Below are 27,069 nucleotides of genomic sequence, written 5' to 3' on the forward strand. Positions count from 1 at the left end.
CGTACGTAAAATGATTTTCCTATTGGAGTAAAACATGTCTTCTAAACCCTAAAGAGCCATATATTGCATTGAAATACTTAAACCATTCTAGCCTTGGAGTGATAAGAGTTGATCTGCCCTATCAGTTGTTTTTTTCCCATTTATAACCTGATTGTTAGTTTGTCATTTGCCTTCTCTACAAGAAAGGGAGCCATTTTTTATGATTTCCAACCTGTCTGCTGTGTACCAGTTTCTTATAAATCTCTGACTTGAGAAATCGAGGAAAGGAATCCTTAGCCATGAGACTGTAGATTAGCTTCTGAGCCTCGTCAAAACATTTGCGAGTGGGTTCCGCGATGTTCTTTGAGATGAGGTCCCTGGTGCCGAAGTCGATGTTAATCTGTGGGAGGAAATTGCATAGCGCTGCGTTAGTGTAATCAAAGAATGCACGGTGTGTACAGATGCCAGATACACCGGGCTTGCATGTTTTTCTCAATGCGAAGTTAATCGGACACAGAACGACAGAAAGGCCGTACATTCGTTTTCCGAAATGCAGAACACATGCTTGGTTTAATTGCTCTTCCTAGGTTGAGAGGGTTAGGTTGAGTGGGTTAGGACTGACAGAGAACAGAGGTCAGGCCTTAGTCTGAGATTATGAAAAATGGCCTATGAAAAGGCAACCAAGACATGCGATGATTTTAAATTTCTTTTCTTACCTGTCCTTTATTTCTTTCTAGTGCTTTGACCTTGATACCTGGAATGTCCTTCTCAGAGGAAGAACAACAATTACAATGTACCAGGCTGCCTTTCACCTACCCGTTTCCACTCTCCATCCTTCCTGGGTTGTTTCCCATATTTTGCTTTTCATTCTAATTTGTATTTCTTTTTTTAATTGTATTTTTTCAAATGATTTTTATTTTTTCTATTATAGCTAGTTTACAGTGTTCTGGCAATTTTCTACTATACAGCAGCGTGGTCCAGTCATACACACATATCTACATTCTTTTTCTCACATTATCCTCCATCCTGCTGCATCACAAGTGACTAGATATAGTTCCCAGTGCTATACAGCAGGATCTCATTGCTTATCCACTCCAAAGGCAATAGTTTGCATATACTAACCCCAGACTCCCAGTCCATCCCACTCCCTCCCCCTCCTCCTTGGCAACCACAAGTCTGTTCTCCAAGTCCATAAGTTTATTTTCTATAGAAAGGTTCATTTATGCCATATATTAGATTCTAGATATAAGTGATATCATATGGTATTTGTCTTTCTCTTTCTAACTTACTTCACTTAGTATGAGGGTCTCTAGTTCCATCCGTGTTGCTGCAAATGGCATTATTTTGTTCTTTTTTATGGCTGAGTAGTATTCCATTGTGTATATATACCATATCTTCTTCATCCATTCATTTAAGTTGTTGCCATGTCTTGGCTATTGTGAATAGTGCTGCAATGACCATAGGGATGCATGTGCCTTTTTCAAGGCAAGTTTTGTTCAGATATATGCCCAAGAGTGGGATTGCTGGGTCATATGGTAGTTCTATATTAATTTGCATTTCTTTCTGTTTCCAAATGTACTAAAGAACACCCCCTAAGTTTATGACACAGGCCTCCATGCCTCCCACGGAATGTATGTATATATGCATGCACATGTTTGTGCAGGTATATCTTTTTCCCCTTAGACAACTGCACATAAAATTTTAAGCAAGGTCTAATAGAAATCTATGATATTAGGACACACCGTTCACCTGCAAATTTGTAAAATGCCCTAAAACTTGTAGGGGTACTTGTCCATTTCCATCCATATTCCAGGATATATTCTGAGAGGCAGAAAATGTTACATCCAGGTTATTCCATGTAAACTGAAAATACCCCTGAAGTGCAGAAAAAATTTGAATCTTAAAGTTCAAAGCTCACCAAAGGCAGGTGCTATATCTGTCTTATTCATCATTTTATTTTTTGGTACTTAGCAGAATAGCCACCACATAGTGGACATTCAATAAATACTGATTGAATAGAATTAAAATATCTGTTGACAAAATGGGAGTGATTGTAAGAAAATGCCAGAATTTGGGGGGAGGGGTTCTGGTAAAAGACTCTCAATGACCATTTATGCTTTTTGAGTTGAAATTAAAGAGAGGCAGACAGACCTTCTATCAGATCTCTCCGTAGCTACTTTCTATTCATATGTGTGAAACAAGTTCTATAATTTCCTTCACTTTTCAGTCACCATGGTGTAATTTTAAGGTTTAAGGACAAAATGAGTTAAGTGGTATCAAACTACTTTAATAGCACTATTGTACAAAGAGGAAAAAAAATATTTTGAAAAGAATTATCCAAGGCCACTATTTGCTCACTGATTATTTTGTTCTTTCTTTAGAGATTTCAGGTTTTCAGGGATCCCAGGATACACCTGCTCTTTTATTTCTTTGACCATCCTCTTAGGTCCTCCATCAAACTTCCAGATGAAATGCTGCACTATCTTTGAAGGCCTCAAAATCTGGAATCAATCTCTGCTTCTTTATATAGGAAGATGGCATTGGGTAGTGGAAAGATTTTAGGATAGTTTTCAAATCTGTGTTCTAACAGTTATGAGCTCAGTGACCTGGGGTGAGTCACTTTCATATTCCCAAGCCCTGCTTTTTTGTCTTCAAGTGAGGCAGTTCTGGACTGAGTTGTTAGAAGAATTAAAGTGAGATCATCTAAGCAATCATTGACCCCATAAATATCATGATTGTTATAGTCCAGCTCCTTCCTATGGTTGGGGAAAGGCCACCAGCGTCTAAATACATAGTAGTAGTTTAGATTTGTATTTGAAGGATGAGAAGAAGCCAGTTCTTGAAGAATCTGGAGAAGAACGTTTCTGGCAGAATAAGCAGCACATGCAGAGTCCCTGAAGCAAGGAAGAATTGATTATGTTCCAAAGAGCCATGGTGCCTGGTTGTGGCGCGGGGGGGTGCTGTGAGCGAGAAGGAACGTTCCTGCTATCAGGGTGGGAGAGGTGATGCAGGTCAAGTCTTGGGGGGCTTATCTCCAGAGTTGGGGGTTCTTATTTTTTCTACTAGAAGCTCTGGGAAGACACTGATGATGAGTTCTGAGCAGGAAAGAGGTGTAATAACACGTCACGAACCTGGTATAGCACCCGCCTGCCAGTGAGAATCACTGAGTGGTGGTTATGAGTGAGAGCTTGTAGTGGTTTCTAAAAATCTGGTTTCATGAATCCTGTCTTGTGTGGTGAGGACGTGAGACTCTATGTGGCCTGTTTCCTCCTTTAACTATGCCGTGAATTCTTTAATGGCATCATCTGCAGTTTGTTTAACCGTATATCCCCTGTAGTGGTAAAGGGAGCAAGTTAGCGCCTTTAGACCTTCATTCACTTGGTGCGTGTTCACTGACGCCAGGGCCAGTGTGTCAGCGCAGGGCCTGGTGCAGAGTGCTGGCTTCTTACTTTGAGGTTCTTAATCACAGCTGAACCCCTACAATCGCGCCTCATTCCCCACGCAAAAAGCCCAAAGCTCTGATCTTGGCATTCGTGGCCTTTATAATAATGCTCAAACATTTTCCTCCTCTGCATGCCCTGAATCCCCACCCAACTGGACCCTTCCCCTCAAATTCCTTGTATTTTGTTACTGATGCACACTTTCCCATGCCATCCCAGTCTAGCTGAAAATCACTCCTTCTCACCCAAATCTTTCCGTCTTCTATGTGGTTGTTTTTTTTTTTTATCCTTCTCTTTTTGCCTTTTCTAGGGCTGCTTCTCATGGCATATGGAGGTTCCCAGGCTAGGGGTCTGATCAGAGCTGCAGCCGCCGGCCTACACCACAGCCACTGCAATGCAGGATCCAAGCCCCATCTGCGACCTACACCACAGCTCACGGCAACGCCAGATCCTTAACCCTCAGAGTAAGGCTAGGGATGGAACCCGAAACCTCATGGTTCCTAGTCAGATTTGTTAACCACTGCGCCACAACAGGAACTCCTATCTTTTATGTTCTTAAGCCTACATTCAAATAACATCTACCTTGGAGTTCCTGTTCTGACTCAGAGGGTTTGACTAGTATCCTTGAGGATGTGGGTTCGATCCCTGGTCTTGTGCTGTGGATTAAGGATCCGGCATTCCCATGAGCCATGGTGTAGGTCACAGATGCAGCTCAGATCCTGCATTGCTGTGGCTGTGGCGTAGGCCACCAGCTGCAGCTCCAATTTGACCCCTAGCCTGGGAACCTCCGTATAGCGTAGGTGCAGCCATAAAAAGACAAAAAAAAAAAAAAAGAACAAAAAAAAGGAGTTCCCTTGTAGTGCAGCAGGTTAAGGATCCAGCATTGTCACTGCAGCTTGGACCACTGCTGTGGTGTGGGTTCAGTCTCTGGCCTAGCAACATCAACATGCTGTGGGAAGTACCAAAAAAACCACGGCCCCCAAAAAACCCAAATAACATCTACCTTGTGAAGTTAATTCGTGGATTTTTTCCCTTTTCTTACCCCCAAAAGGAGATACTTACATTTCATCTGTCCCTCCCCACGCCTTGCACAGCAAAAGGGTTCAATAAATATGTAAAGAGGTTTCCACATTTGTTAAAAGTCATGTTACATTTAGGAGTTCCCGTCGTGGCGCAGTGGTTAACGAATCCAACTAGGAACCATGAGGTTGTGGGTTCGGTCCCTGCCCTTGCTCAGTGGGTTAACGATCCGGCGTTGCCATGAGTTGTGGTGTAGGTCGCAGACATGGCTTGGATCCCGCGTTGCTGTGGCTGTGGTGTAGGCCGGCGGCTCAGCTCTGATTAGACCCCTACCCTGGGAACCTACATATGCTGCGGGTACCGCCCTAGAAAAGGCAAAAAGACCAAAAAAAAAAAAAAAACAGTTACATTTTAAGCAGAACTATTCCATTTCGGTATAAAACTGATAATATTATTTGTTCAAAAATGCCAAGCTGGTACTTCTGACTGATCCCTCTCACTTTTCTGATTTGCCTGCATTCCTACCCAGAGGCTGCCTCATCTCAGCTACTGATTGCTACGTGACAAGCAGGGACACCATTCCCAAGGGATAATGCCTGGAATCACTGGTCTCATGAAGACGTGCCTTGGAATTCAGTTTAATGTCGGAGACAAAATATCACACCCACATGTTTGTATCAGTGTCATGGTTTTTCTCCAAGGTGTTCCAGCTTGAAACTTAAGACTCCTCTCTGACACTTCTATCTCCTTCCAATGTCTGTCTTTTATACACTGTGTGTGTGTGTGTGTGTGTGTGTGTGTGTGATGCTTTGCTTATTCACCTTTTATTTCATTTCCCCCCCCCCCCCTTTTTTTAATGGCTGCACCTGAAGCGTTGGAATTTCCTGGGCTAGAGGTTGAATTGGAGCTGCAGTTGAAGCCCACACCACACCCACAGCGATTCTGGAACAGAGCCGCACCTGAGATCTATGCTGCAACTTGAGGCAACGCCAGATCCTTAACGCTCTGAGCGAGGCCAGGGATTGAAGCCACGTTCTCATGGATACTAGCCGGGGTCCTTAACCGCTGAGCCACCATGAGAACACCCCCAGGGCTCTTCTTCATTCTCACGCCTCTCTCTCAGTTTAACCTTCTATAGCCTAATCTCTTCCTTAAATCATAGAACCTACCCCTTACCTGATACTTCTTCTTATAACGTCTTTCCCTTCTAAATGCTCTGGACAGCTTACTACATCAATTTCACCAAAATGTCAGTTTCATTATATAGCTATTCAGCTGACAACACATTACTTTCTAGAACATAACATGTAAACATCCTACCCCAGCATTTGAGCTTTCTCATGCCTGGAGTTCAGTGCGTTGTTTTGAAATTATCTCTTTATCTTTGGTGATATCCATACTTTCTCTTCCCAAAATGAATCTTTCATCTAAAGTCCTTGTTTATGCTGCTTCGCCATCGAAAATCCCTCTTGCCGCCACAATTTATTCTGTACAGATTATCCTCAATCCCTTATGATTTAGCTAAGTTGAATATCCTCCAAGAAGTCTCCCCTGATCCCAGAAGGAAAGCCACTATAATTTCCTTATTATCATTCATCATTTGGACTTAGAAATCTTAAAAAAAATTGATTTCTTGCTTAAACAGATTCGGCTGCAGTAACTTTGGTGGTGTTACGCCTTCAGTCTGATCATCAGGAAAAGAAGATTGGTCACTACAAAGGCCGTCTAGTCGTCTGCGGCAGACACTTCACCTTTTATCTGCCATCTCTTCCCTACTATTTTACGAATTCTTTTTTCTCTGCATGTCCCTCAAAATATGAGCAAGACAGATATGCATTATCTAAGATCTGTCCCCACATCTGGATTTTTTTTCCCTTGGTGACTTTGCTCCCATTTCAAAATGTTTGAGCAATTGGCCTTATCTCTAAAAAAACATAAAGATATTTAAAGATGATTATTTCAACGGTAAATAATAAGTTGACATTTATCAAATATCACCACATGTGCTAAGTGTTTACATGGCTACTTGCTCTCGTCCATCCAGCTATCAGATGGGTAGGATTATTATCCCCGTTTTTTTCTGAGGAAAAAAAAAAAGCTCATCTGAAAAAGTATTGCTTTTTGGGAGTCATTATTATAATTCATCCATGGAAAGTATTTCATGGAATGGGTGCTTAGGAAGTGTGCTCGAATCTGAAGATTACATGTGATTAAGTTGAAAGTCAACCAAGAAGACAGATTTTGAGAAAGTCATCCAAAGGGGGAAAAATATCTTCTGAAAAAAAGCTTTTCTGAAAGAAATGAGATTTTAAGCTGCTCGTCAAAGTATCATTATGAATCTGGAAGATTAAGGAAGGGACTTGTACATGGGAGGAAAAATTAAAAGAAGCCTAGTAGGGATTTTCAGGGGAGGAAGAGGAACTACCTACCAGGAGAAGCATGAAGGTCCAGTCACGTAGACGGCAGAGGTCTCATCAAATAATTTTTACGTATCCTGAGAGCCGTGAGGGGATTTTAAGTAAGGGGCTGATATAAACACGCTTGGAAAAAACCTATCACTGGCTGCTCTGTGATGTAATAGCTTGGTGTGGATAAAGGGATGAAAAATTAGGAAGTCATACCAGAAATTCAGGGGGCAATGATGGTGGATCAGGCTGGGTTGTGTCAAGAGAATGGAGGGAAATGCATGGATTTCAAAGATATTTCGAGAGCAGGAAGGAGGGAGCTTGTGCCTGAATATTTATGAGGTAGGATGAGGAATACAATCTTTAAGAAGGACTGAAATCTTTAAGAATGAATTTAAGAAATCTTCTGAAGTGACTGAGTGTTGACGGATGGAATATGGCAGATGAGCAGAAGAGAACAAGGGCAGTGACTCTCAGTTACTTGGCTGGAGCAAAGAGAACGGAGTGGCCATTAACTGAGACGGAGAGACTCAGAAGAAAGTGGCCAGAAACTTGGCCTCGGTCCACCCAAAGCTTGGTCAAAACATTTCTGTTCAGCACCGGTGGTCAGAGGCCACACAGGCTGCCCCTTTAAAGCCAGAAGACGAGGAGTTCTCATTGTGGCTCAGCAGGTTACCAACCCCAACTAGTGTCCATGGAGATGTGGGTTTGATCCCTGACTTGCTCAGTGGGGTCAGGATCCGGCGTTGCTGTGAGCTGCAATGTAGGTCATAGATGCTCCGATCTGGCGTGCCTGTGGCCAGCAGCTGCAGCGCTGACTCAGCCTCTAGTGTAGGAATTCCCATATGCTGCAGGTATAACCCTAAAAGCGCGCGCACACACACACACACACAATCAGAAAGCAAACAAAAAGCCAGAGGACTGGAAGATCACCGAGGAGAGTAAGCGTAAGCAGAAAACAGATGAGGCCCATTCCTCCTCTTGGAGGGTGTGCTGACTCGTGAGTAGGAAGAGCAGGGATGTGAAGAGCAATCCGTGAGCCAGGAGGCCATGTGAGCCCTAGGAGCCGATTGAAGGTAGTCCCTCAGCTACGAGAGGCTGGTCGGTGCTGTCTATGCTCATGAGCAGTCAGCCCAGGTGACATTGAGACTAGGCTACCCAAAGCGCCCTGTCTGTCCTCCCTGATGCCCCCGAAACTTCAGGGTCAGACAACAGTGAAAGTATTAGGCCTACTGTGTATTTTGACACATCCATTCCTTTCATGTCATCCCTTTGGGGGACGTGTCCACAGACCATTCTCCCAACTTGACTCTCATCTCAAATTTGATTTTTGGTTGGGTTCTACTGGAAGATTCACAGAGAAATCTCTCTCTCAAAAACAGGAGAAAGATGAGATGTTGATCTTGGAGCAGACGGAAGGTGGCACCCCGGAAAGGAGGTAATTCAGAGATGAAAGACCTTCCAACTCTATGGCCCTGAGCCCCTCCTGAGCTCCTGGGAGTTGCAGGGAAACTTAAACTTGGCTGACTATCTCCAAACTAGTTGGTCCAGAGCTTGGGTTGAATGGTGTATCAACTGATGACATCAACAGTTATATCTATAGTATTTACTGACGTGTGTTTTATGGTATTTTACATGTATTTTATAGTATTTACTGCCGTGTATTTTATGGAGACCCCCACGTTTCAAGGACGCTGAGAAATACATTTACTTTGCTTTTTTTTTCAAAAGGTCGCAAGTTATCTCAAGTACCTGAGACCGCTGCACTGCCAATCTCAGAAAACAAGACCTAGGATTGCGATTCTTACAGAATGACAGCTGAGATGTCACCGCGACTGTTTAGCGGCTTTTAAATGCTGTCAGTTTTGAAAAAGCCTTGACACAGCTGCCACCGACAACAATCCATTGCATTAAAATGACTGCCCTCTGACTGACGTTTGTGGTCGCTGTTTAAAAACGATTTTATGATAATGAGGCAGGGGGTTTTTAATACTCAGGTGATTTTGATCACAGCAAGTCATGCAAGCCAATATGCCTCTTTTCTACACCAGCCGTTTTAAATTCTTTTGGCTTCCAAGTTATTTTCGCTGGAAGAAGACATTTTTGGCTGTACCTTTTGGCTTTCCTGTGACCCTCAACTGTGCTTTATATATTTTTACATAATTTGAATGAGAAGTGTTCAGTCGAGCTCTCACATTCAAATTAGATAGCCTTTCCCTCATTTAGAATGTATAGTGGAGCCAGAGAACGTCATTATGCAAAAAGTGTGTGCATGCATATGCAAAATGCTTTACTCAAATGGGGCGGGCAGGCAGCTCCCTAGACCTCATTCACAACAGAGCTGAAAAATTACGATTCAAATTAAAGCCGCCTATAATCGTGTTTGGGGTTACATAATTCTATTTAATCACCACGAACACCTCTGGTATGACTTCATTTTGGGCATCATTAAAGGCGCACGGATACCCTGAAATGTACCGGGAAGGGGGGCTCTTAGAGTTGAGACCAGCCGCGTTTGTAACGTCAGAAGGCATCCACCCTGCACAGGACTGGGTCCTTTTGTCATCATGGGTTTTAAAGACAGAAATAAATGACACGGGCTGGGAAGCAGTACTCACACCCTAAATGGGGCATGTACAAAAAAGAATCAAACGTCGTGATCAAAATATATAAAAGCATAATGGATGCGGGTTGCTAAAAATAGATGTACATAGCCTGTGCTTTCCAGAGCAGCTAAGAGGGAGTCCAACCCACTGGTTTCCTTCACCAACCCTAAGGGGCTAACGCAAGATTAATTTCAGTGGCACAGAGGTGTGTAAAAATTCAAAACACACCTGAGCGTTTCGGGTTTTAGTTGAAAGGCAGCAATCATTTTTGCAAAGGGCCAAAATGATGCTGCAAAGTATGAGAGGACATATTCCTGCCATTTTTTTTTGCTTTTTTTTTTTTGTTGAAGAAGTTATACAAATTAGAGAGACTATGACAAGAGAAATGCAGCGTTTAATGGGAAGGAAGACAGACCCTGCACGGGAAGATGATTGTATGCTTTCGCCTTTCGCATAAACACCCAGGCTCCTGGGCTGGGTCATGAACATGGGAAACAAGTAGTAGATTTAGAGAAAGAACCTGAAACGGAAAAGCACGGGCTGAAGCCCTGCCTCCCCACAGTCTGTGTGTCTTAGTGACTGCAGGACTCATCATTTTACCTTTAAGGCTCGGTTCGTCTTTTACCCGCACAAGGGTGAGGACGGGCACGCCTCCCTAAGACAGCAAATGCGGTGGTCACATCAGAAACTCCATGTCAAAGCATCTGGGCGTGTGTGGCTTAGAGTTTCTTTAGCTCTGCTTTTCTTCCCACCTCTTCCTCCTCCCCTCCCTCCCTTCTTCTCCCCTCTTCCTCCTCCTCTTCTTCCACCTCCCCTCCCCCACCTGCTGTCTTCAGAGTTTAAGATGAAATAAGTACGGATGCAGAAATCACGGGGGTCCAGGAGGTGCTGTTGCCTCACCTTCCACCGCAAGGCACACAGTGTCAGGCTTCCTGCACTCCTGGACCAGCCTTTGCAGCCCTGGCTGGTCCTTTGCTTAACGCTTCTTTCTCTTGCTTGCCTGTTGTCCTTCCCGCCTCCCATCCTGACTTGTTTCCTTCTACACTCAAATTTCTGATCAAGGCTTACTAATTACTTCCTCTGAGATACATTTCCTGTCCCCTTAGACTTGGATGTCCTGTTGCATCACCTGTATTTCCTTCTCAGGACACTCAGGAAAGTTTATTGCAATTAGTGTTTTCTTTTTGTTTGTTTCTTTTGCGCTGCACCTGTGGGATACAGAAGTTCCCAGGTCAAGGAATGAACCCTCACCTCAGCAGTGACCTGAGTGGCCGCAGCCCAATACTGGAGACTTAACGCCCAGCACCACAGTGAACTCCTGTAATTACTGGTTTATTTTTTTATCTAGAGTCTTCCTACCAGGATGGTTGGCTTTATGTATTCAGAGACTCTCTTTTTTCTTAGCTGCACCAGAATGGTGCTTGGTCTGTAATAGACACCTAACTTTTGATCAGTGTACAAACACTTAGGAAATGACTAAGTAAGCAAACATTATATCTGGAGGTGATTCTATAGTGGCGGAGGCCACTGCTGGCAACTTGTAGGGCAGGACCGGGGTTCAAAATAACATCAGCACCTGGGGGAAGTGGCACTTAAAATGCAAAGAAAATAGGAATATAAAATGGAGAATACAGAATTGGCAGTGTCATCACATCATGAAACCTGCCCCGGGGCTTCTCTCCACCAATAATCCGCGTGTCTGTTTCGTCCCTCAAGATTCCGTTTAAAACGAACCTCATTTAAAACAAAGGCTTTATCTCAATATTCTGCCTGACTACTGTTGAATCATGTCCTTTCAGGTACAATGCAAGCAATTTAATCTGCTTTTTTTTTTTTTTAATTTGCACTTAGTCATTTGTTGCTTTGATATTTTTTCCTATTCTATATATATGCATATATTTTTTTTGGGGGGGGGAGGGGTCCTGCCTGCAGGGGCTTGATGTGGGACCTCATTCCCAGACCAGGAATTGAACCTGGGCCACAAGGGTAAAAGCTCTGGCCCTAACCACTAGACCATCAGGGAACTCCTTATGAATTTCATTTTTTAATCCATTTAGAGTGAAAGGTTTTTTTGAGCCAAACCATCATTTCAACCTATTTTTTTCCTTGTGTTTCCTTATTGAGCTGCCTTGTTCACACAGCACATTAAAATTATATTTATGTGTTCATTCCCTTTTCTCTTGCTCAGACTGAGCTTCCCTTCCTTGGAGGGAATTTATCTTATGAAGGTGAGTAATAATTGGTGCAAAACAAGCATTTACTGATGTGAAATAAAATACAAGTCAATAAATAACATCGTACTGCATTAAAAATAAAAGCAAAAAATCCAGACACAGATATTTAAAAAATGTCCTGCACAGACCCATTAAGATACCTTTTCCTTTATGACTTTAGTTTCTTCTGTTTTTTTTTTTTTCTTCTTCTAGGGCCACATCCGTTGCATAGGGAGGTTCCCAGGCTAGGGGTCTAATTGGAGCTGTAGCTGCCGGCCTACACCACAGCCACAGCAAGGCCAGATCCAAGCGGCATCTGCGACCTACACCACAGGTCACAGCAACGCTGGATCCTTAACCTGCTGAGCAAGGTCAGGGATCGAACCCGAAACCTCATGGTTCCTAGCCAGATTCGTTAACCACTGAGCCACGACGGGAACTCCTATAGTTTCTTCTGTTTAAAGAGTTATGATATCCTCACATTTAATAAAACCATTTAAGAATTAAATATTTTCTACTGGTATTTTTTACTTAAAAAATGGCCAATGTGTTTGTTCCTGGATTAATCATGTTATGAATTTGAATTTACCTGACGTTTAAGATATTACGACATGCGTGATTTGGATCATTTTCTAATCTCACAGAATGGCAATCAACATACACAATTTTCTCTTTAATCACATATTTTCCATCCTGACCACTTCTCTTTGCAATATAAGGGATGACGATACAAATATAATGTATATAAATGATATAAAGATAATAGATATGTCAGGATCTTGGCTGAATATGAAAATACTGTTTTAATTTTTTGAAGATGTATATACTCTTTTGAAATCAAGCTGTGTTTTCTTGAAAATTTCCAAATATTTTAAAACGACTGGTCTAAGTTGAAGGAAAAATAAATGAGTTAAGAATTTTTTCCCTTTGCCACCCACAGGTTCTTAGTGCTTGCAAAGGAAGGATGCTTTGAAATACACAATTCTTATCTCACTTTCAAATCGCTTAGTCAAAATACCTGGCTCACACTTATTTTTTTCCCGCAGCATCTTCTTCTGAAAATATCTAGGTACAATCCATTCAATGAGCAGCTCTATCTGAGACTAGTGATTTGCTAATATGTTTTTCTAATATGTGTTCATATACATACATTCATCAAGTCTTTTGCTTTTTTTGGGGGGGGGATGCTGGTGACTGCGCCAGGCAGAAATTCCTGGGCCATGACAGGAATTTAGAACCGGAGCCATGACAGCAGCCGGAGCACGGGCAGCGACAACACGGGGTCCCTAACCTACTGAGCCACCAGGGAAGTTCTTACCAAGCCTTTTACAGTCGTTTGTTCTTAGGAGTTCTGCAATGGTGGCTTTCAAGCTGGTTCGGGAGCATTTGGATTGACTTGTATAAAGAAAGGAAGGGCTGAAAATTTCTTCGCAATTGTTGGGCAGGATGTAAACCCTAGAAGTGTGACCTGGCTCATCATGCTCCTCTGCCCTGTGTGGCTGTTACATGGTTTGTCATAGGTAATGAAACGGAGGCTCAGAGGGGTAAAACGGGTCACCACATGATGACAGGATGTGAATTTATATCTCTAGTCCGTACATGTTCTAAACATCACACTAACTCTCGCTACGAGAGCAGAAACTAGAGAGATGGTACCACTGGCAGAGGGCATCAAGGAAGCCACTGCGATGACTCCCACCTCCTGCCGAGACCTGAACGTTCAATTTGCATGTGCAGCTTTGCCTATTAGAACAGGAAGCTGAGAAGCCCTCGTAACCTCAGTTTATAGACAGGGAGCATTTTCATACATTTAGTATAGTCTCATTGTCAATTGTCTAATTGCATCAATTAAACATGATTGTTGTGCAGGTTCATTCCCCAGCCTCGCTCAGCGGGTTAAGGGTTCGGTGTTGCCATGACCTGTGGTGTAGGTCGCAGATGCGGCTCGGATCCCATGTTGCTGTGGCTGTGGTGTGGGCCATCGGTTACAGCTCCAACTGGACCCCTAGCCTGGGAACCTCCATATGCCGCAGGTGTGACCCTAAAAAAGACAAAAAAAAGAAAACAAGTTGGAAAGAAAGTGAACGGCCTCCGACGTCTGGATGATGTGACCTTGTTAGTGTTCTCTGTTTCAGGGTTTTCCGCCAAGGAAATTGGTTGTAATTTTGATTCTTGACGAGAGTCAGTTATACAACTATAGTTAAATATAGAAAACGGGAGGATACTTTCATATGCATCGTATCCTTGAATTAATTTTCCACCTATGGAAATCACATATTCTAACCTCCATGTCAAATATGGCACCTTGTCTCGTTATGTCTGCTACTAGATAAATCTGGAATTCTTCCCTTTATCTCTGCTGCTGCCTGTCCAGCCTTATCCCCCTGCTCCTCATTAGCAATAGCGAAATGCTTGCGGTTTCTGGGAAACACCTGGGAGCTTCGTACATCCTTGTGACACACTGCGCCCTTAGTCCTAAATAGCCTTTCTTCATTTGCCATCTTGGTAAATGTTACTTATTTCTTTCCTAACAGGACTTTTTCCCGTGTGAACCACTCTGCAAGTCCATTGCCTAACTCTCCAGATAGACTTAGTCGCTCTTTCCCACTCTGCTAATAACAGACTTTAACTCATGTAAATTACCGTGTTGCTCATTGGGTATTTGACTGGCTATCACATGTCAGTCTCCCCTGTGTGGCTTCATGGTGGGAAGAGGCACTCAAAAAATCCGTTTAGTGAGTCCACATACTAACAGTAGCATTATATTTAACGTAGAAATGGTGGACTACAGGGGACACCTTGAAGACAGCAGCCGCTCTGCAAGAGACCAATGCCCATTAGTAATTTGTTTTTTTCTTTCTAGGGCTGTACCCGAGGCATATGGACGTTTCCAGGCTAGGGGTCGAATCGGAACTGCAGCTGCTGGCCTATACCACAGCCATAGCAATGCAGGACCAAGCTGCATCTGCAACCTACACCACAGCTCATGGCAGCGCCGGATCCTTAATCCACTGAGCGAGGCCAAGGATCGAACCTGTGTCCTCAGGGATACGAGTCAGAGTCATTTCTGCTGAGCCAGGACGAGAACTCGCCGTTAGTAATTTAAATTGGAAATTATTAATGGCAAATAATAAGAAAGATAATAACTCTTTCAAATGTATATGTACACTTCTTTGTTTTCAATGAGAATTTTGTCATATTCTATAATACTTACAGACACTTCAAGGAGGCGATATGATTATTATTTGGAAAGAAGCTATACATTTAATTATATTTTATATCATAAAAATTTATTAGATGGACAACCTATTGAAGAACTAAATGTTTTATATCCTAGAATAGTAACTGTACTACTTTAAAAAAATTATTGCTATATAAATTTATTTTGGAAGAAGTTAGGAAGGTAATTAAAACTATTTTGTTAAAATTGATAATTTTTATATACTGTAACTTTGAATTCAGCCATAATTAAAAGATTCCTTTTTTTTTTTTTAATGGCTGCAATCACTGCATATGGAAATTCCCAGGCCAAAGTTCGAATCCGAGCCACAGCTGTGACCTGTGCTGCAACTGCAGCAATGCCAGACCCTTTAAAACACTGCACCAGGCTGGGGGTTGAACTCACACCTCTTCAGCCACCCAAACCGCTACAGTCGGCTGCTGAATGCATTGTGCCACACGGGGAACTCCTCATTTCTTATTAGATGATTTTTCATACATAATATTTGAGGACATTTTCCTAAAAGAATCATTAAGTGGATAGATTCATAAAAGAAGGAAAAAAACTCTGGCTTTCAAGCCAATATCACAATAAATAGGATACCCTTAGCGCTGGTTTTGAATCCTTTGAGGGACTGACACATCAGTCAACTTGACAGTCTTATATACTACCTTTTCAATTTTCCGGAATTATGTATTGATTCTTAGATAGTGACTGGGAAATGAGTGTTAGAATGGCTCCGCAGGACTTCAGGTCCTTTCTCTTTCCCCTTGAATTCCAGACTAAGCTTCACCGGTTCCTATGCCTGCCACGTTCTGCTGTGCCAGTAGACACTGCAGTAATTAATGTCCATCTAAACTTGAGCTATTGATTCAGCACCCTTCTGTCCTAGAGTTTCAGAAATGCGTGCATTTCATCTCTTCTGTCCTCTGTCCTCGTAAGTACAGTAACTTCTCATACATGAATTTTAATTTTGGATTAGAAAACATAGTAGCTGTCACTTAGGAGAATATAAGTATTTCAACTCCGTAAGGGAAGATGATAACTTATGCTGGTAGGTTGGGCTTGGGGCTAGTACTTAATGTAGCTTCCTGGGTGCTGTTTGTGCATGAAAACTCTTTGCTTATGCATTATGTTTAGTGAGGACTAAGGCAGGTTTTTTTTTAATCTTTTAAAATATTTATTTATTTATGTATTTATTGCTTGTAAGGGCTGCACCTGTGACCTATGGAAATTATCTGAGTCATGTCTGCAACCTACACCACAGCTCAGGGCAACGCCGGATCCTTAACCCACTGAGCAAGGCCAGGGATTGAACCCGCCTCCCCAAGGAAACTGGTCGGGTTTGTTACCGCTGAGCCACAGTAGGAAATCCTCAAAGCAGTTTTCAAATGTAAGTAGCTTAAATAGATTAAACGTTAACCATGAAAGAGATACGTGGACCTGCTTGTGGTTTGGTCCTGGAAATGAAGCCCAATATAAATGGGACATCACACACACAAAACACTTCTGGGAGCTATTCTGGGAGTCATTCCAGGTTTCTCTCTAAGGCCTTTTCTATTTACCAGATCTTTAAGCAGCACAGGTGGGTCCTGACCACTCGAGACCAGGCCTCACACCTTTGGCTCATTTTCCCCATTGTGTGGTCAGGCCAAGATAGCTACTCTCCGGTTTGACCGGTCCCTGCTTCACCCACATCCTCCTCACGTGTTGCCCTTCCTCCTAAATGGGGGAGGGGGAGCCCAATCAGGAAACGCCCACGTACTCGCTGCCACCCAGCTGGTGTTTGTTGCCTTCTTTTGATCACAGTGGCTCCCCTTTGATAGTTTAACAAAGGGTCGGGGCCAAGGGCTCATGAGGGCTGTTGTGCTTCTGGTTTCCCTGGTGACCAATGAGCCAATCTGAAGTCCGTTCTCCCACGGAGCAAAGGCTGCCGGCCCTGTTCTGCCCCATCGGCTGCCCCCCAGGTGGGGTGTCGCTCTAGAACTTTGCTTCAGCCAGGAAGCACCCCCATCCATGAAACCATTGAGGTCTCTGTCGCTGATGCTGGGCCCTTTCTTTGGTCTTGAAGTTGGGCGAGCACGGGGGCTGGAGGCCAGCAGGCTCCCGCCCAACAACCACCAAAGAAATAAAGGTAAGCAAACGCCTCTTTGAGGAGGTAAGACGTGATTATCTGCTAGAATGTGGGCCTTCGAAATAGTCAACATAAAGAATTTACGCTGTTAGTAGTAGTATTATGTTGGTAGTAGTTGGTCCCATATACTTCTTTTTAATTTTAAAACTTAATTCAAGAGTTCTATTCCAAATTGACTCATGTGATTGACAGAAGGAAAAGCGAAAGAGAATTTGAAATCCAGCAGCACACGCAGGTAGGATTTCTATAGGGTGAGCCGTAGAGCTGGTTCATATGTGATACTTGACACGATTTTTTAAGAGCCTGCATGCTGTGTTCAGGAAACAGAACCGTGGAAGCATTTAGAAGCTGCTTAAAAATATTTGCTGAATCAGGGCTAGAGGATCACTTTAAGGAAGTTCTGTTGGAATTGATGGATATTTTCTGTTTGACTCCCTCGTGACCATTTCATTTCCCTTGAGATGGACTTAGCGTCTTTCAGTTGGGAGCAGATTTGTTAGCGGCCGAACATTCGTGACCATGGAATATTTCACTTACCTCTTTAGGGGCATCGGCTTCGATGAATTCAGAATAAATCATCTTGGCTTTGGAGACAAGTTTTTCTGCACTTTCTGTTTTCTTAAAGTCTTCACAGGCGAGCCAGAACTCCACATTTTCTTCACTAAACTCCGATTTGAGGAATGTTCGAAAAGCATCTAGGCCAGCTGGAAGATACATGAGAAAAATTCCTGTAACATGACCCAAGTGAGTACACTGCACAGGGTGAGCATTTGAGGATTCAGTGCCAAATACTTAGCATTTGTCTGCATCTAACATTTATAGATGTATTCTGAACTTTAGAAAACCTTATTTCGGATCAGCTGTCGTGAGCACAGTACTTGTAGGTGTATTTATACACTGAGCATGTTTTAAATTGAGTAACCACAGGTATTGGGTGAAGCCTGGGATTCTCATAGGTCCTGGCTCTTTCCACGATCTTATTTTCAGCCAGCTTCACACTTTTGCTGTTTCTTTTGCTGTCCTAACCCTTAAGTGTGTGACCGCCTGTGTTGTCTCTCCCCTGCCCCTCTTTCCTCATCAAGATGTGCTCTGAAAGCGTCTTTCTTGGGAACACCTGGAGCTCCTTGGAGACCGTAATTCTAAATCCTTTAGGGCTGAGGATGACAAAAGCTGCCTCCACGGAGGGGCAGGGCAGAAAAGTCGTTATCAAGTTCCTGCAGTTGGCAGAACTACGCCAGTACTTGGCGTTGAGGTTCCTCCGTTTCAGTTGGTCCCTTCTGCCAGCCCGTGTCTGTGCAGAACTGAGACTGTGTCTCTGAGGAGGAGACACCTGTTGGCACATTGGTCACTCAGAGGGATTGGCCCCCCTACACGCTGGTGGTTTTCTCCTTGCCCTGCCCTGAGGGCTGCTCTGCCTGGGCTCCCAGCAGCATCCCCCTGATGCTGTGCTGGAGGCTGACTCTTCATGTTGCGAAGTAGGGAAAAATAAACTTAGTAGTAGAGAAGTGGGGGCAAGGAAGAACTGATGAGAAAAAGAAGCTATCAGAGAAAAGTGTAGGGAAAGGGGGCCTGAGTTGCTCGTAGGTTGCCGCAGGTGGAAAGTATTGTCAGGGTCAGGGAGAGAATACAGACGAGAGCTTCATGGAAGAAGGCTAAAAAATGTCTAAAAACATGGGATTGAAAATAGACAATTTTTTATTTGTTTTTTGTTTTGTTTTTTTGTCTTTTTGCTATTTCTTGGGCCGCTCCCGTGGCATGTGGAGGTTCCCAGGTTAGGGGTCAAATCGGAGCTGTAGCCACCGGCCTACACCAGCGCCACAGCAACGCGGGACCCGAGCCGCGTCTGCAACCTACACCACAGCTCACGGCAACGCCAGATCCTTAACCCACTGAGCAAGGGCAGGGACCGAACCCGCAACCTCATGGTTCCTAGTTGGATTCGTTAACCACTGCGCCACGACGGGAACTCCAGACAATTTTTTAAAAGTTATTGCAAGTAGAGTTGAAATAACAGGTCCTCACAGAAGGTTATCAGGTGCTAATTAAAATTCTTGGTAGAAATATGGGGGAGGGTGGATGTCATTAATACATGAGCCCTCTAAAAAATTCAGTTAATTGCACATCTCTTGCACTTTAAAAATACATCCGAGAAGCTTCTGTGACACAAGTTGGGTTCTAAAAAATGTGTCTTAGGATCACAGTTAAAATGTGCTATGAGTGTGGTCCAGCCCATGATGAATTTAAGAGGTCGAAGCTGAATTTCGACTAAAATCTATTTTATAGAGAAGGAAAAGTATATACTTCACCAATACCGAAGGCATAGTGTAGATTCTCGTCTGGCGTCATTTTACATGTGTGTCCCTAGGGCATGTGAAGCTGTTCCCAATTCAGATAATCTAAAGGCATCCCAGAGGTGAACTGTGTATCTATATACAGAAGAAGCTGTGTGTTCTCCCCTCCTGCCGTTTTAATGAAGGGCGGCAGGACCTAGCACCCATTGCCTGCTCTTCTCCCACGGCTCTGTTGAGGACACAAGGGAGCCCAGGAAACAGCTCCCACCGTTGCTGGTTATCTCTGCAAGGACGCTCTGTTGTTGAACTGCTCTTCGATACATTCAGTTGGAATATTCAGAAGACGTCGGAAGCTACCCACAGTCACAGCCCTGTTGCTGAGGGTGCTCCGGGGGCCAGGGGCAGTGGCTGTTGGGGGGACGAGGGCTGACTCCGCAGAAGGTGGGAAGCCCACCCTAGGACCTGTGCCCGGCACATGCAAGGCTTGTCCTCAGGTCACAAAACAGGCCGATAATGGGCGAAGGCGTCCGACTTCCTGAGGCCCTTAGCAAACCTGCTGTTAAGTAAAAACGAACCTTTCCATTCACGACTTTCACAAATGCAATTCCATACCCTTGACGTCTTTATTTTATTTTTTTAATTTAATTTTATTTTTTTGTCTTTGTGCCTTTTCTAGGGCCGCTCCCACGGGATATGGAGGTTCCCAGGCTATGGGTCAAATTGGAGCTGTAGCTGTAGCCGGCCTATGCCAGAGCCACAGCAACTCGGGATCCGAATCCAAGCCACGTCTGCGACCTACACCACAGCTCAGGGCAACACTGGATCCTTAACCCACTGAGCAAGTCCAGGGATTGAACCCGCAACCTCATGGTTCCTAGTTGGATATGTTAACCACTGAGCCACAACGGGAACTCCCCTTGACGTCTTTAGTACATGTACTTAATTGGATTCTAGTGGCACTGTCGATTATTTTATGTCTATGATTTAGGAATTGGGAGTTTCAGAATAAAAACATGAGGGTGTAATTTCATCTACTTCAATTTAACTTTATATATAAATAAATAGCCATGAAGAACTTACTCAGCTTTTACCATGTTTTAAACTTTTCTAATATTCTGATATTTACTTTATAAATTGATTTTATTGTTATTATTTTTGTCTTTTGTCTTTTGAGGGCCACACCTGCGGCATATGGAGGTTCCCAGGCTAGGGGTCGAATCCGAGCTGTAGCCGCCGGCCTACGCCAGAGCCACAGCAACGCCAGATCTGAGCCATGTCTGTGACTTAGAGCACAGCTCACGGCAATGGCAACGCCGGATCCTTAACCCACTGAGCAAGGCCAGGGACTGAACCCGCAACCTCGTGGTTCATAGTCAGATTCATTTCTGCCGCACCAGGACAGGAACTCCTACTTTATACAGTGGAAATGCTATTTGATTGGAGCCAGTAATACTGCATTTTAAACAGTTTCTGTGTATATCACTACAGTGTCATTTCTATCCCATAGGAGACAGAAATGCTGCAAAGCAGGGTAATGTACAACAGAAACAGAAGTTCTAGATAATGTTGAAAATGACTCTTTTGGTATTAAATTCTGGGATATTTATAATTGACCAAAATTACCTTATTAAGCCATCATATCAATCATAAATGTATATATATAGACATTTATAGTTGATATGCATAACATGTAAAGTGTATATATTAATATATACACATACCCCCTCTATATTTTTCTATTCCCTGAAATAAGAGCAACCCAATTGAAATCAGTACTTAAAACCTTATGGAAAACAAGTGATTTATTTAACCTTTCAACTTTTCAACTTGTAACAAAAGTGGTCATGATACACATGAAATGATAACGAGTCTGAGGAATTGACAACTTTATCACTGCCTCTTTGGGGTTTTCTTGTTCATGTTTGGAATTTCTGTGATCTTCTTTTAACCCAGCCTAATTCCATTTAAACTTCGGGCGTGTATACATGGGTATGCCTTTGGCAATCTTAGGCTTCAAATACTGATGAAACTCCTGCTTAGTAACATGTCTACAGCTTTTCCTCATTTCCTGACGTCATCACTGTGTTTGAACCTGTTATCAGTCGGCTCTTACCTTGGTTGCTTAGAAGGGTGTCCATGTTCTCAGACCAGGCCATTGTCTCTGTAGGCGGTGACCTGTGGAAACAGCATCTACCCTTGACAATAGCATCGTAATCTTTTCCTCTATAACCTACGGTGATAGTTGAGTATGTGATTTGTGGAATGCTATCCTTTCAGTGGGCTTTGCATCCCTAAGCTGGGAAAGGTCAACACAAATTAGAGAATGTTCTTCCACAATGGGCAGCCAGAGCCAAGCAAAGTGGAATGTCATTTGGCACCAGCAAATTATTTATTAATCTAGCCAACAGTGTTAACAGTATTTGCAAATTCTTGAATTCTGGTAAAGACACAAGAGAGAGGGCTCATTGTTCTCTGGAGCTGTGAATTTCTTCCCAATTATATTTGTGGTTAATTGATGGGGCATTCATGTGTCTCTTCCTAAAAAGTTATGATGGGTTCAGGAGGGATGAACAGACTGTTTTCTAAGTGTTCGTGGTATACAAAATTGTCCACTTCGTAATTACGCATCTTAAAGTTTTTTTTTTTTTAAGTTTTAAGGATTTCTACCATGTGGTGATATTGAAAATGTTTATTTATAGTGTTTTGTGGAATCTTCATCCCACCCTGAGACAGCCTTTATTTCTCTCCAGACTGGTGTGCTTCTAGTTCTGACCTGATTTATTTAAATCTAGGAATCTGTCAGGACAGAGAAATATCTTTTCCAAAGCAGCCCAAAAATTTATTGATTTAAGTCTTCTGAAGAAGGTATACTTTTGGGGATGTGATGTAGAGATGATAAATTTAAGATATAAACTTTCCAAGAGGTAAATATATCATGCATTATTCCCCTTAATAAACAAAGATCGGGATGAAATAAGCCCCCATCCATAGAAAGCATCTGCTGCCCAGAAAAAAAAAAAAATCGCAGATTATGCCGCTGTGATGTGCAGACGACTTAGTTATGGAAGGAAATGGTGTAACTGAAGGTTGCTTTACAATGAGGGGTAATAAAATCGTCTGATATCCAGGCATTCTTCTAAAATTTTACATTGGCAGGTCAAGGTGAGGAATCCTAACTGTGTTAGTGTGAAGTGATCTCTAGGCTTTTATATTCTGGTACTTCCTGTGGTTTGCTGCAGTTTTCATTGTGTTAGGACGGACTGTGCTCCCTCTGCTGTCGCAGGTGTATTTTCAGAGAGTGAAGACTGACTTTGTAGAGGCTGCGCAGTGAGGGGTGGGGGTGGGGGAGACGGGCAGGGCATGTGACCGGGAACTCACTTTGCTATTTCCCATCCCTTTAATTTCCGATCTCTCCTGTCTTAAATTTATTTTCTTCCCCAATGGCAGGCAGCTAATTTTCCTTACTCTCTTGTTCTCCTAAATCTTGGGGACTCAGGTTTCCTATGAAGGCATTTTGAAGCAGTGGTTTTTCATTCAGTTGGACTTTTTTTTTTGGTCTTTTTGCCTTTTCTAGGGCTGCTCCCATGGCATATGGAGGTTCCCAGGCTGGGGGTCTAATGGGAGCTATAGCTGCTGGCCTGCACCACAGCCCCAGCAAGGCCAGATCTGAGCCACGTCTGCGATCTGCACCACAGCTCATGGCAATGCAAGAGCCTTAAGCCACTGAGCAAGGCCAGGGATCGAACCTGCAACCTCATGGTTCCTAGTCAGATTCGTTAACCACTGAGCCACAACGGGAACTCCCCCGGTTGGACATTTTAAAAGGTTTGGCTTGTTTCTGTCTTTCATAAATGCAGAGTGGGAACCAATGTAAGATTTAATTGTATGTTGAAGATCTTGTGTACACTATAGAACACTATGTTACTCTAGCATGCTTGCGTTATATTTCATCTAGGACTCAAATATGAGGTCTTCTGTGAGATATTAGGAATTCTATCAAATAGTGCTACAATGCTCATAGGACCACTTAAAATACCCATTTTTTTTTTAATTAGAGTTTTTTTTTTTGCTTTCCATGACCACTCCTGCAGCATATGGAAATTCCCAGGCTAGGGATCGAATTGAAGCTGCAGCTGCCAGCCTGCACCACAGGCACAGCAATGCTTGGGACCTAGACCATAGTTCATGGCACTGCCAACACCGGATGCTTAACCCACTAAGCAAGACCGGGGATTGAACCTGCATCCTCCTGGTTACTAACTGGGTTTGTTACCACTGTGCCACAATGGGAACCCCAAAATGTCCATGTGTAAAATATTGTCTCTACTTATAAATTGAAATGTGGCGTTAGCAGGGTATTCAAATTGCTCCTTGGCACCTTTAGAATATATGTTAATGAATAATAGGGAAAAGAGGAGCTCTGATGCCCAGCCTGCCACATAGTACACCTATTAGGAATAAGGAATAGGCATCAGATAAAAACCTGAGAAATAAAATCTAGGCAAAATCATTCAAGGATGAATATATTATCCCCTATTAGTATATATGTTTTTTGATGTCAGGAAGAACTTATTTTTTAACACCAAGAACAGGATGTCTGGTTCAAGAAATATTTGCTGAACATATGAATGGCCCAAAGGGGGCAGGCAGTAAAGCCGTCAGTGGAAGTGGTGCAGTGGCTTTCAAGATGCGGGGTAGATGACAGAGCTAAGACGTTATTAAAGGTGTAGCTGAGTCGTAGTTGCTTCAGAGTGTGTTGTGGGTGAGACGGGGAGACGTGACGTGAACGCTTGGCTGGGTAGTGGCGGGCCACAGACTGCACTCTCAACCTGAGCCTCTGGAGCTGGAGGAAATGGACAGCGTCCATCCCGAAGGCAGCAAGGCAGGCTGTGTCCTTGGAGGAGAGCCAGTGTGTGCTTAAGCCGAAAGCAAAGGGATCTTCCCTGAAGGGAATGGATGTAGAGGAGTCTTTTGGGGATGGAAATACTGAAATGAGTGGTAGCTATTCTTATTATCGTCATTAATGTAAGCGAGCAGAAAAGCAGAAGCAAAGGCTGGGAGATGGTGTGGAACCAAGGGCAAAAGCGAATTCTGAATGTTTGGAATTAGAAAGGTACATGGACGTATTGTATACAGAGAGTATTAGTGGTAACAGAATTAGAGATACTAGGATATCGCAGCATCATTTAAGGTCCACCAGATGCTGACACTGATATAAAGGAAAATGTGATCCTCCAACCCTCTGAAGAAATACCCCTGCTGGTGTGTGACAGTACCTAGGTTGACCTCAGCTCACCGTTGGCCAGTAGTTGGCAATTTTTGCTTGAAAGACACAATTTTGACCATCCTAAAATGATGGAATTCTTGGTGGTAACGCAGTATTGACTTCCAGAAGTTAGGCAAAATGCAACTATTTTAAGAAACACTGTTAATTTGCTGTTGAAATTTTATAATGTGGGCTTGATTGTACATAATTCTGTGGAAGAGTAATTTATTGCTGTGTATGGAGAAACTTGGAAGATAACTTATATCATGGCACTAAAATGCAAAACAATGTACCGAGTGCTTAGAGTTGTGCTAAATATATCCTAGACTTAACCTCATTCAATCTGGAAAATGACAGTCTGTTTTAATCCCGTGTTACCCGTGAGGAAAGAGACTGGATGCTAGTAACTGGTCTAATATCACACGGAACAATGAGCCGTTAAAATTCAAACACAGCATAATCTGCTTGGAACTTGAGCTCTTTCTACAAATCTTCCTGGAATGGCAGAATCCATGCACATGGGCTTATGTTCTGCTGATGTTTTAGGACGTGTGTAGGAAATGTTTCAAATAAGTTCTAGAAGGCTTTTTCTCTAATGGTTGGTCTCATGTCACGTATTTTCTCTAAAGAACAGTTAAATTGTAGGAATTTCTAGCAAGTAGAAAGTTTTCAGAACACAGTGATTCTTACATTTTGCATATTATCAAACAAAAATAGGACATTTCTTAGGTTAAATGTGACTGACACATATGTGTTAAAAGTTTTCTTTCTTTTTTTAGTGTAATATTTTTTTCTTTTTTTTTGTCTTTTTAGGGCCGCACCCTCAGCATATGGAGGTTCCCAGGCTAGGGGTCGAATCAGAGCTGTAGCCGCCGGCCTACACCACAGCCACAGCCACAGAGGATCTGAGCCGCATCTGCGACCTACACCACAACTCACGTCAATGCCGGATCCTTAACCCACTGAGCGAGGCCAGGGATCGAACCTGTATCCTCCTGGATACTAGTTGGGTTTATTAACTGCTGAGCCACGACGGGAACTCCCTAAAGGTTTTAAAACTGCAGCTGAATCAATGTTAAGAACAGACTCTGTGGAATTAAAGTGGAGGGTGCAGCGGGCGGCTGACTGAAAAATACAGTGAAGGGACCCTTAAATGTTAACCTTAAATAAATGGACGAGATACCACTCCCTCCCTCTTTCCCTCTCCCTTCCCCCCTCCCCTTTTATTTGGATTTTAGTCCTAACTTTTCAAAGCTTTTGTCCAGCTCTTCTTTGTGGGTAGGTGTATATTTCCTGTAAAACTGTGTGTGGGGCTGAGGACGACCTGCTATGGAAATTCACTGTGTAGCTGGAGACAGAATTGCACTCGGTATTTCATGGGGTTTTGGCTGATTTCCTTCCTGTTTCCTTCATTAAGCGGGTGCCGTCAAGGCCAGCAGTCCCCATGCTCTGTGTCCGGAGAAGGGCCAGGACAGATGGGAACTGCGTGAAAGCTCCCAGTTATCTTGCTAATTGTGCCAGCCAGAAGGAGTTGCAGTGCATTAAAAGAGTGGGCGCCTACAACTGTGCTCTCCACACTCAATTAGCCTTGTGCTGGGGAGCGGAGATTCATGCAAGGAGCCTGGGTGCTCCTGCAAGTGACAGCTGCCGCCTTACCCAGCATTTCATCTCTAGGTTCAGATTTTTCAGTCACCGTTGCAAGAACAAATCATTTTTGCAAAGATTGTATACATCTGAAGTCTTTTGAACATTTAACAGTTTGGGAAAGCTTCATTTAGAGGGAGCTCAGTGGTTTTTCTCCACTTTGTAACCTTTCTTTATCTTATCAAGTAGAAAGAATTAACTGCAAAAGCGAGCTAGGCGTTGTTGACATATTTTAGCAAAGAGGAAGAAATCTATGGAGAAAGGAGAAGAAAAAACCGGGAAGAAAGACAACAATTAGCATATTTATCATAAATGAAGGAAACAAAACATCCAGACTAATGAAGACTCAAGTGTCTCATTGATACAGCTTCTGAGATAAAAATAGCTTTAAACAGCAACTCACTTCACTGGCATTTTTTCGTTCCACTGTCTGACTGTCACAGATGATGCTGAATTTCTCTTTCTGACTGATCTTCAGGCTGAAGGGAATGTGACAGCAGGAACATGACAATTAGTATGCAAATACCTACCTCCTGAGTTACAAATTGGCATTCTTTAAATCATGCTATTCTCGGCCTTTTTTTTTTTTTTTCATTTTATTGTTAATTTTTCACTGGCCAGGACCCTGAAACTTCTAAGTAGCCAATAACTCTTTGAATAAGTGTGATATTTTCTCAAGTCCATGGCATAACTGAGATGAATTCCTCTTGAAAATTTGGTTTCTAAAGTTCATATAAATCTGTTTACAAGACAACCGTTGTTCACCTGTGGTTAAATCAAGTCAGAAAATCATCGATATAATTCCGTATTCACCTTTAGGTCTCTAATCTGTCTCCAAGATCCTTTTGTGT

General features: G+C 43.0%; 1 protein-coding gene and 1 long non-coding RNA gene across 3 annotated transcripts in view; one reads left to right on the forward strand and one right to left on the reverse strand.

The window, feature by feature from the left end:
- Positions 1-8,778, forward strand: part of LOC125112381 (uncharacterized) — a 132,575-nt gene extending 123,797 nt beyond the window's left edge. For both annotated transcript variants that reach the window (XR_007131133.1, XR_007131134.1), the window contains 2 exons: positions 8,227-8,282; positions 8,576-8,778. This is a non-coding gene — a long non-coding RNA (uncharacterized LOC125112381). The remainder of the gene's footprint in view (positions 1-8,226; positions 8,283-8,575) is intronic.
- Positions 1-26,632, reverse strand: RGS21 (regulator of G protein signaling 21). Its single transcript, XM_047754525.1, has 4 exons — positions 26,622-26,632; positions 21,422-21,498; positions 17,555-17,721; positions 1-379 (listed from the first exon to the last, which is right to left on the reverse strand). The coding sequence occupies exons 1-4, from the start codon at positions 26,630-26,632 to the stop codon at positions 176-178; spliced, it is 459 nt and encodes a 152-aa protein (XP_047610481.1). The 3' UTR covers positions 1-175.
- Between the last annotated feature and the right edge of the window lie 437 nt (positions 26,633-27,069).

The sequence above is a fragment of the Phacochoerus africanus genome, chromosome 12 (genome assembly GCF_016906955.1).
Source record: "Phacochoerus africanus isolate WHEZ1 chromosome 12, ROS_Pafr_v1, whole genome shotgun sequence".
Classification (NCBI taxonomy): Eukaryota; Metazoa; Chordata; class Mammalia; order Artiodactyla; family Suidae; genus Phacochoerus; species Phacochoerus africanus.

Excerpts from the sequence above, each read along its gene's own strand:
- RGS21 (XM_047754525.1), bottom strand. Across the intron at positions 17,722-21,421 it reads CACCCTTCTAAGCAACCAAG|CTGGCCTAGATGCTTTTCGA; the intron begins GTAAGAGCCGAC and ends TGTATCTTCCAG. Across the intron at positions 380-17,554 it reads AAGCCGATGCCCCTAAAGAG|ATTAACATCGACTTCGGCAC; the intron begins GTAAGTGAAATA and ends TTCCTCCCACAG.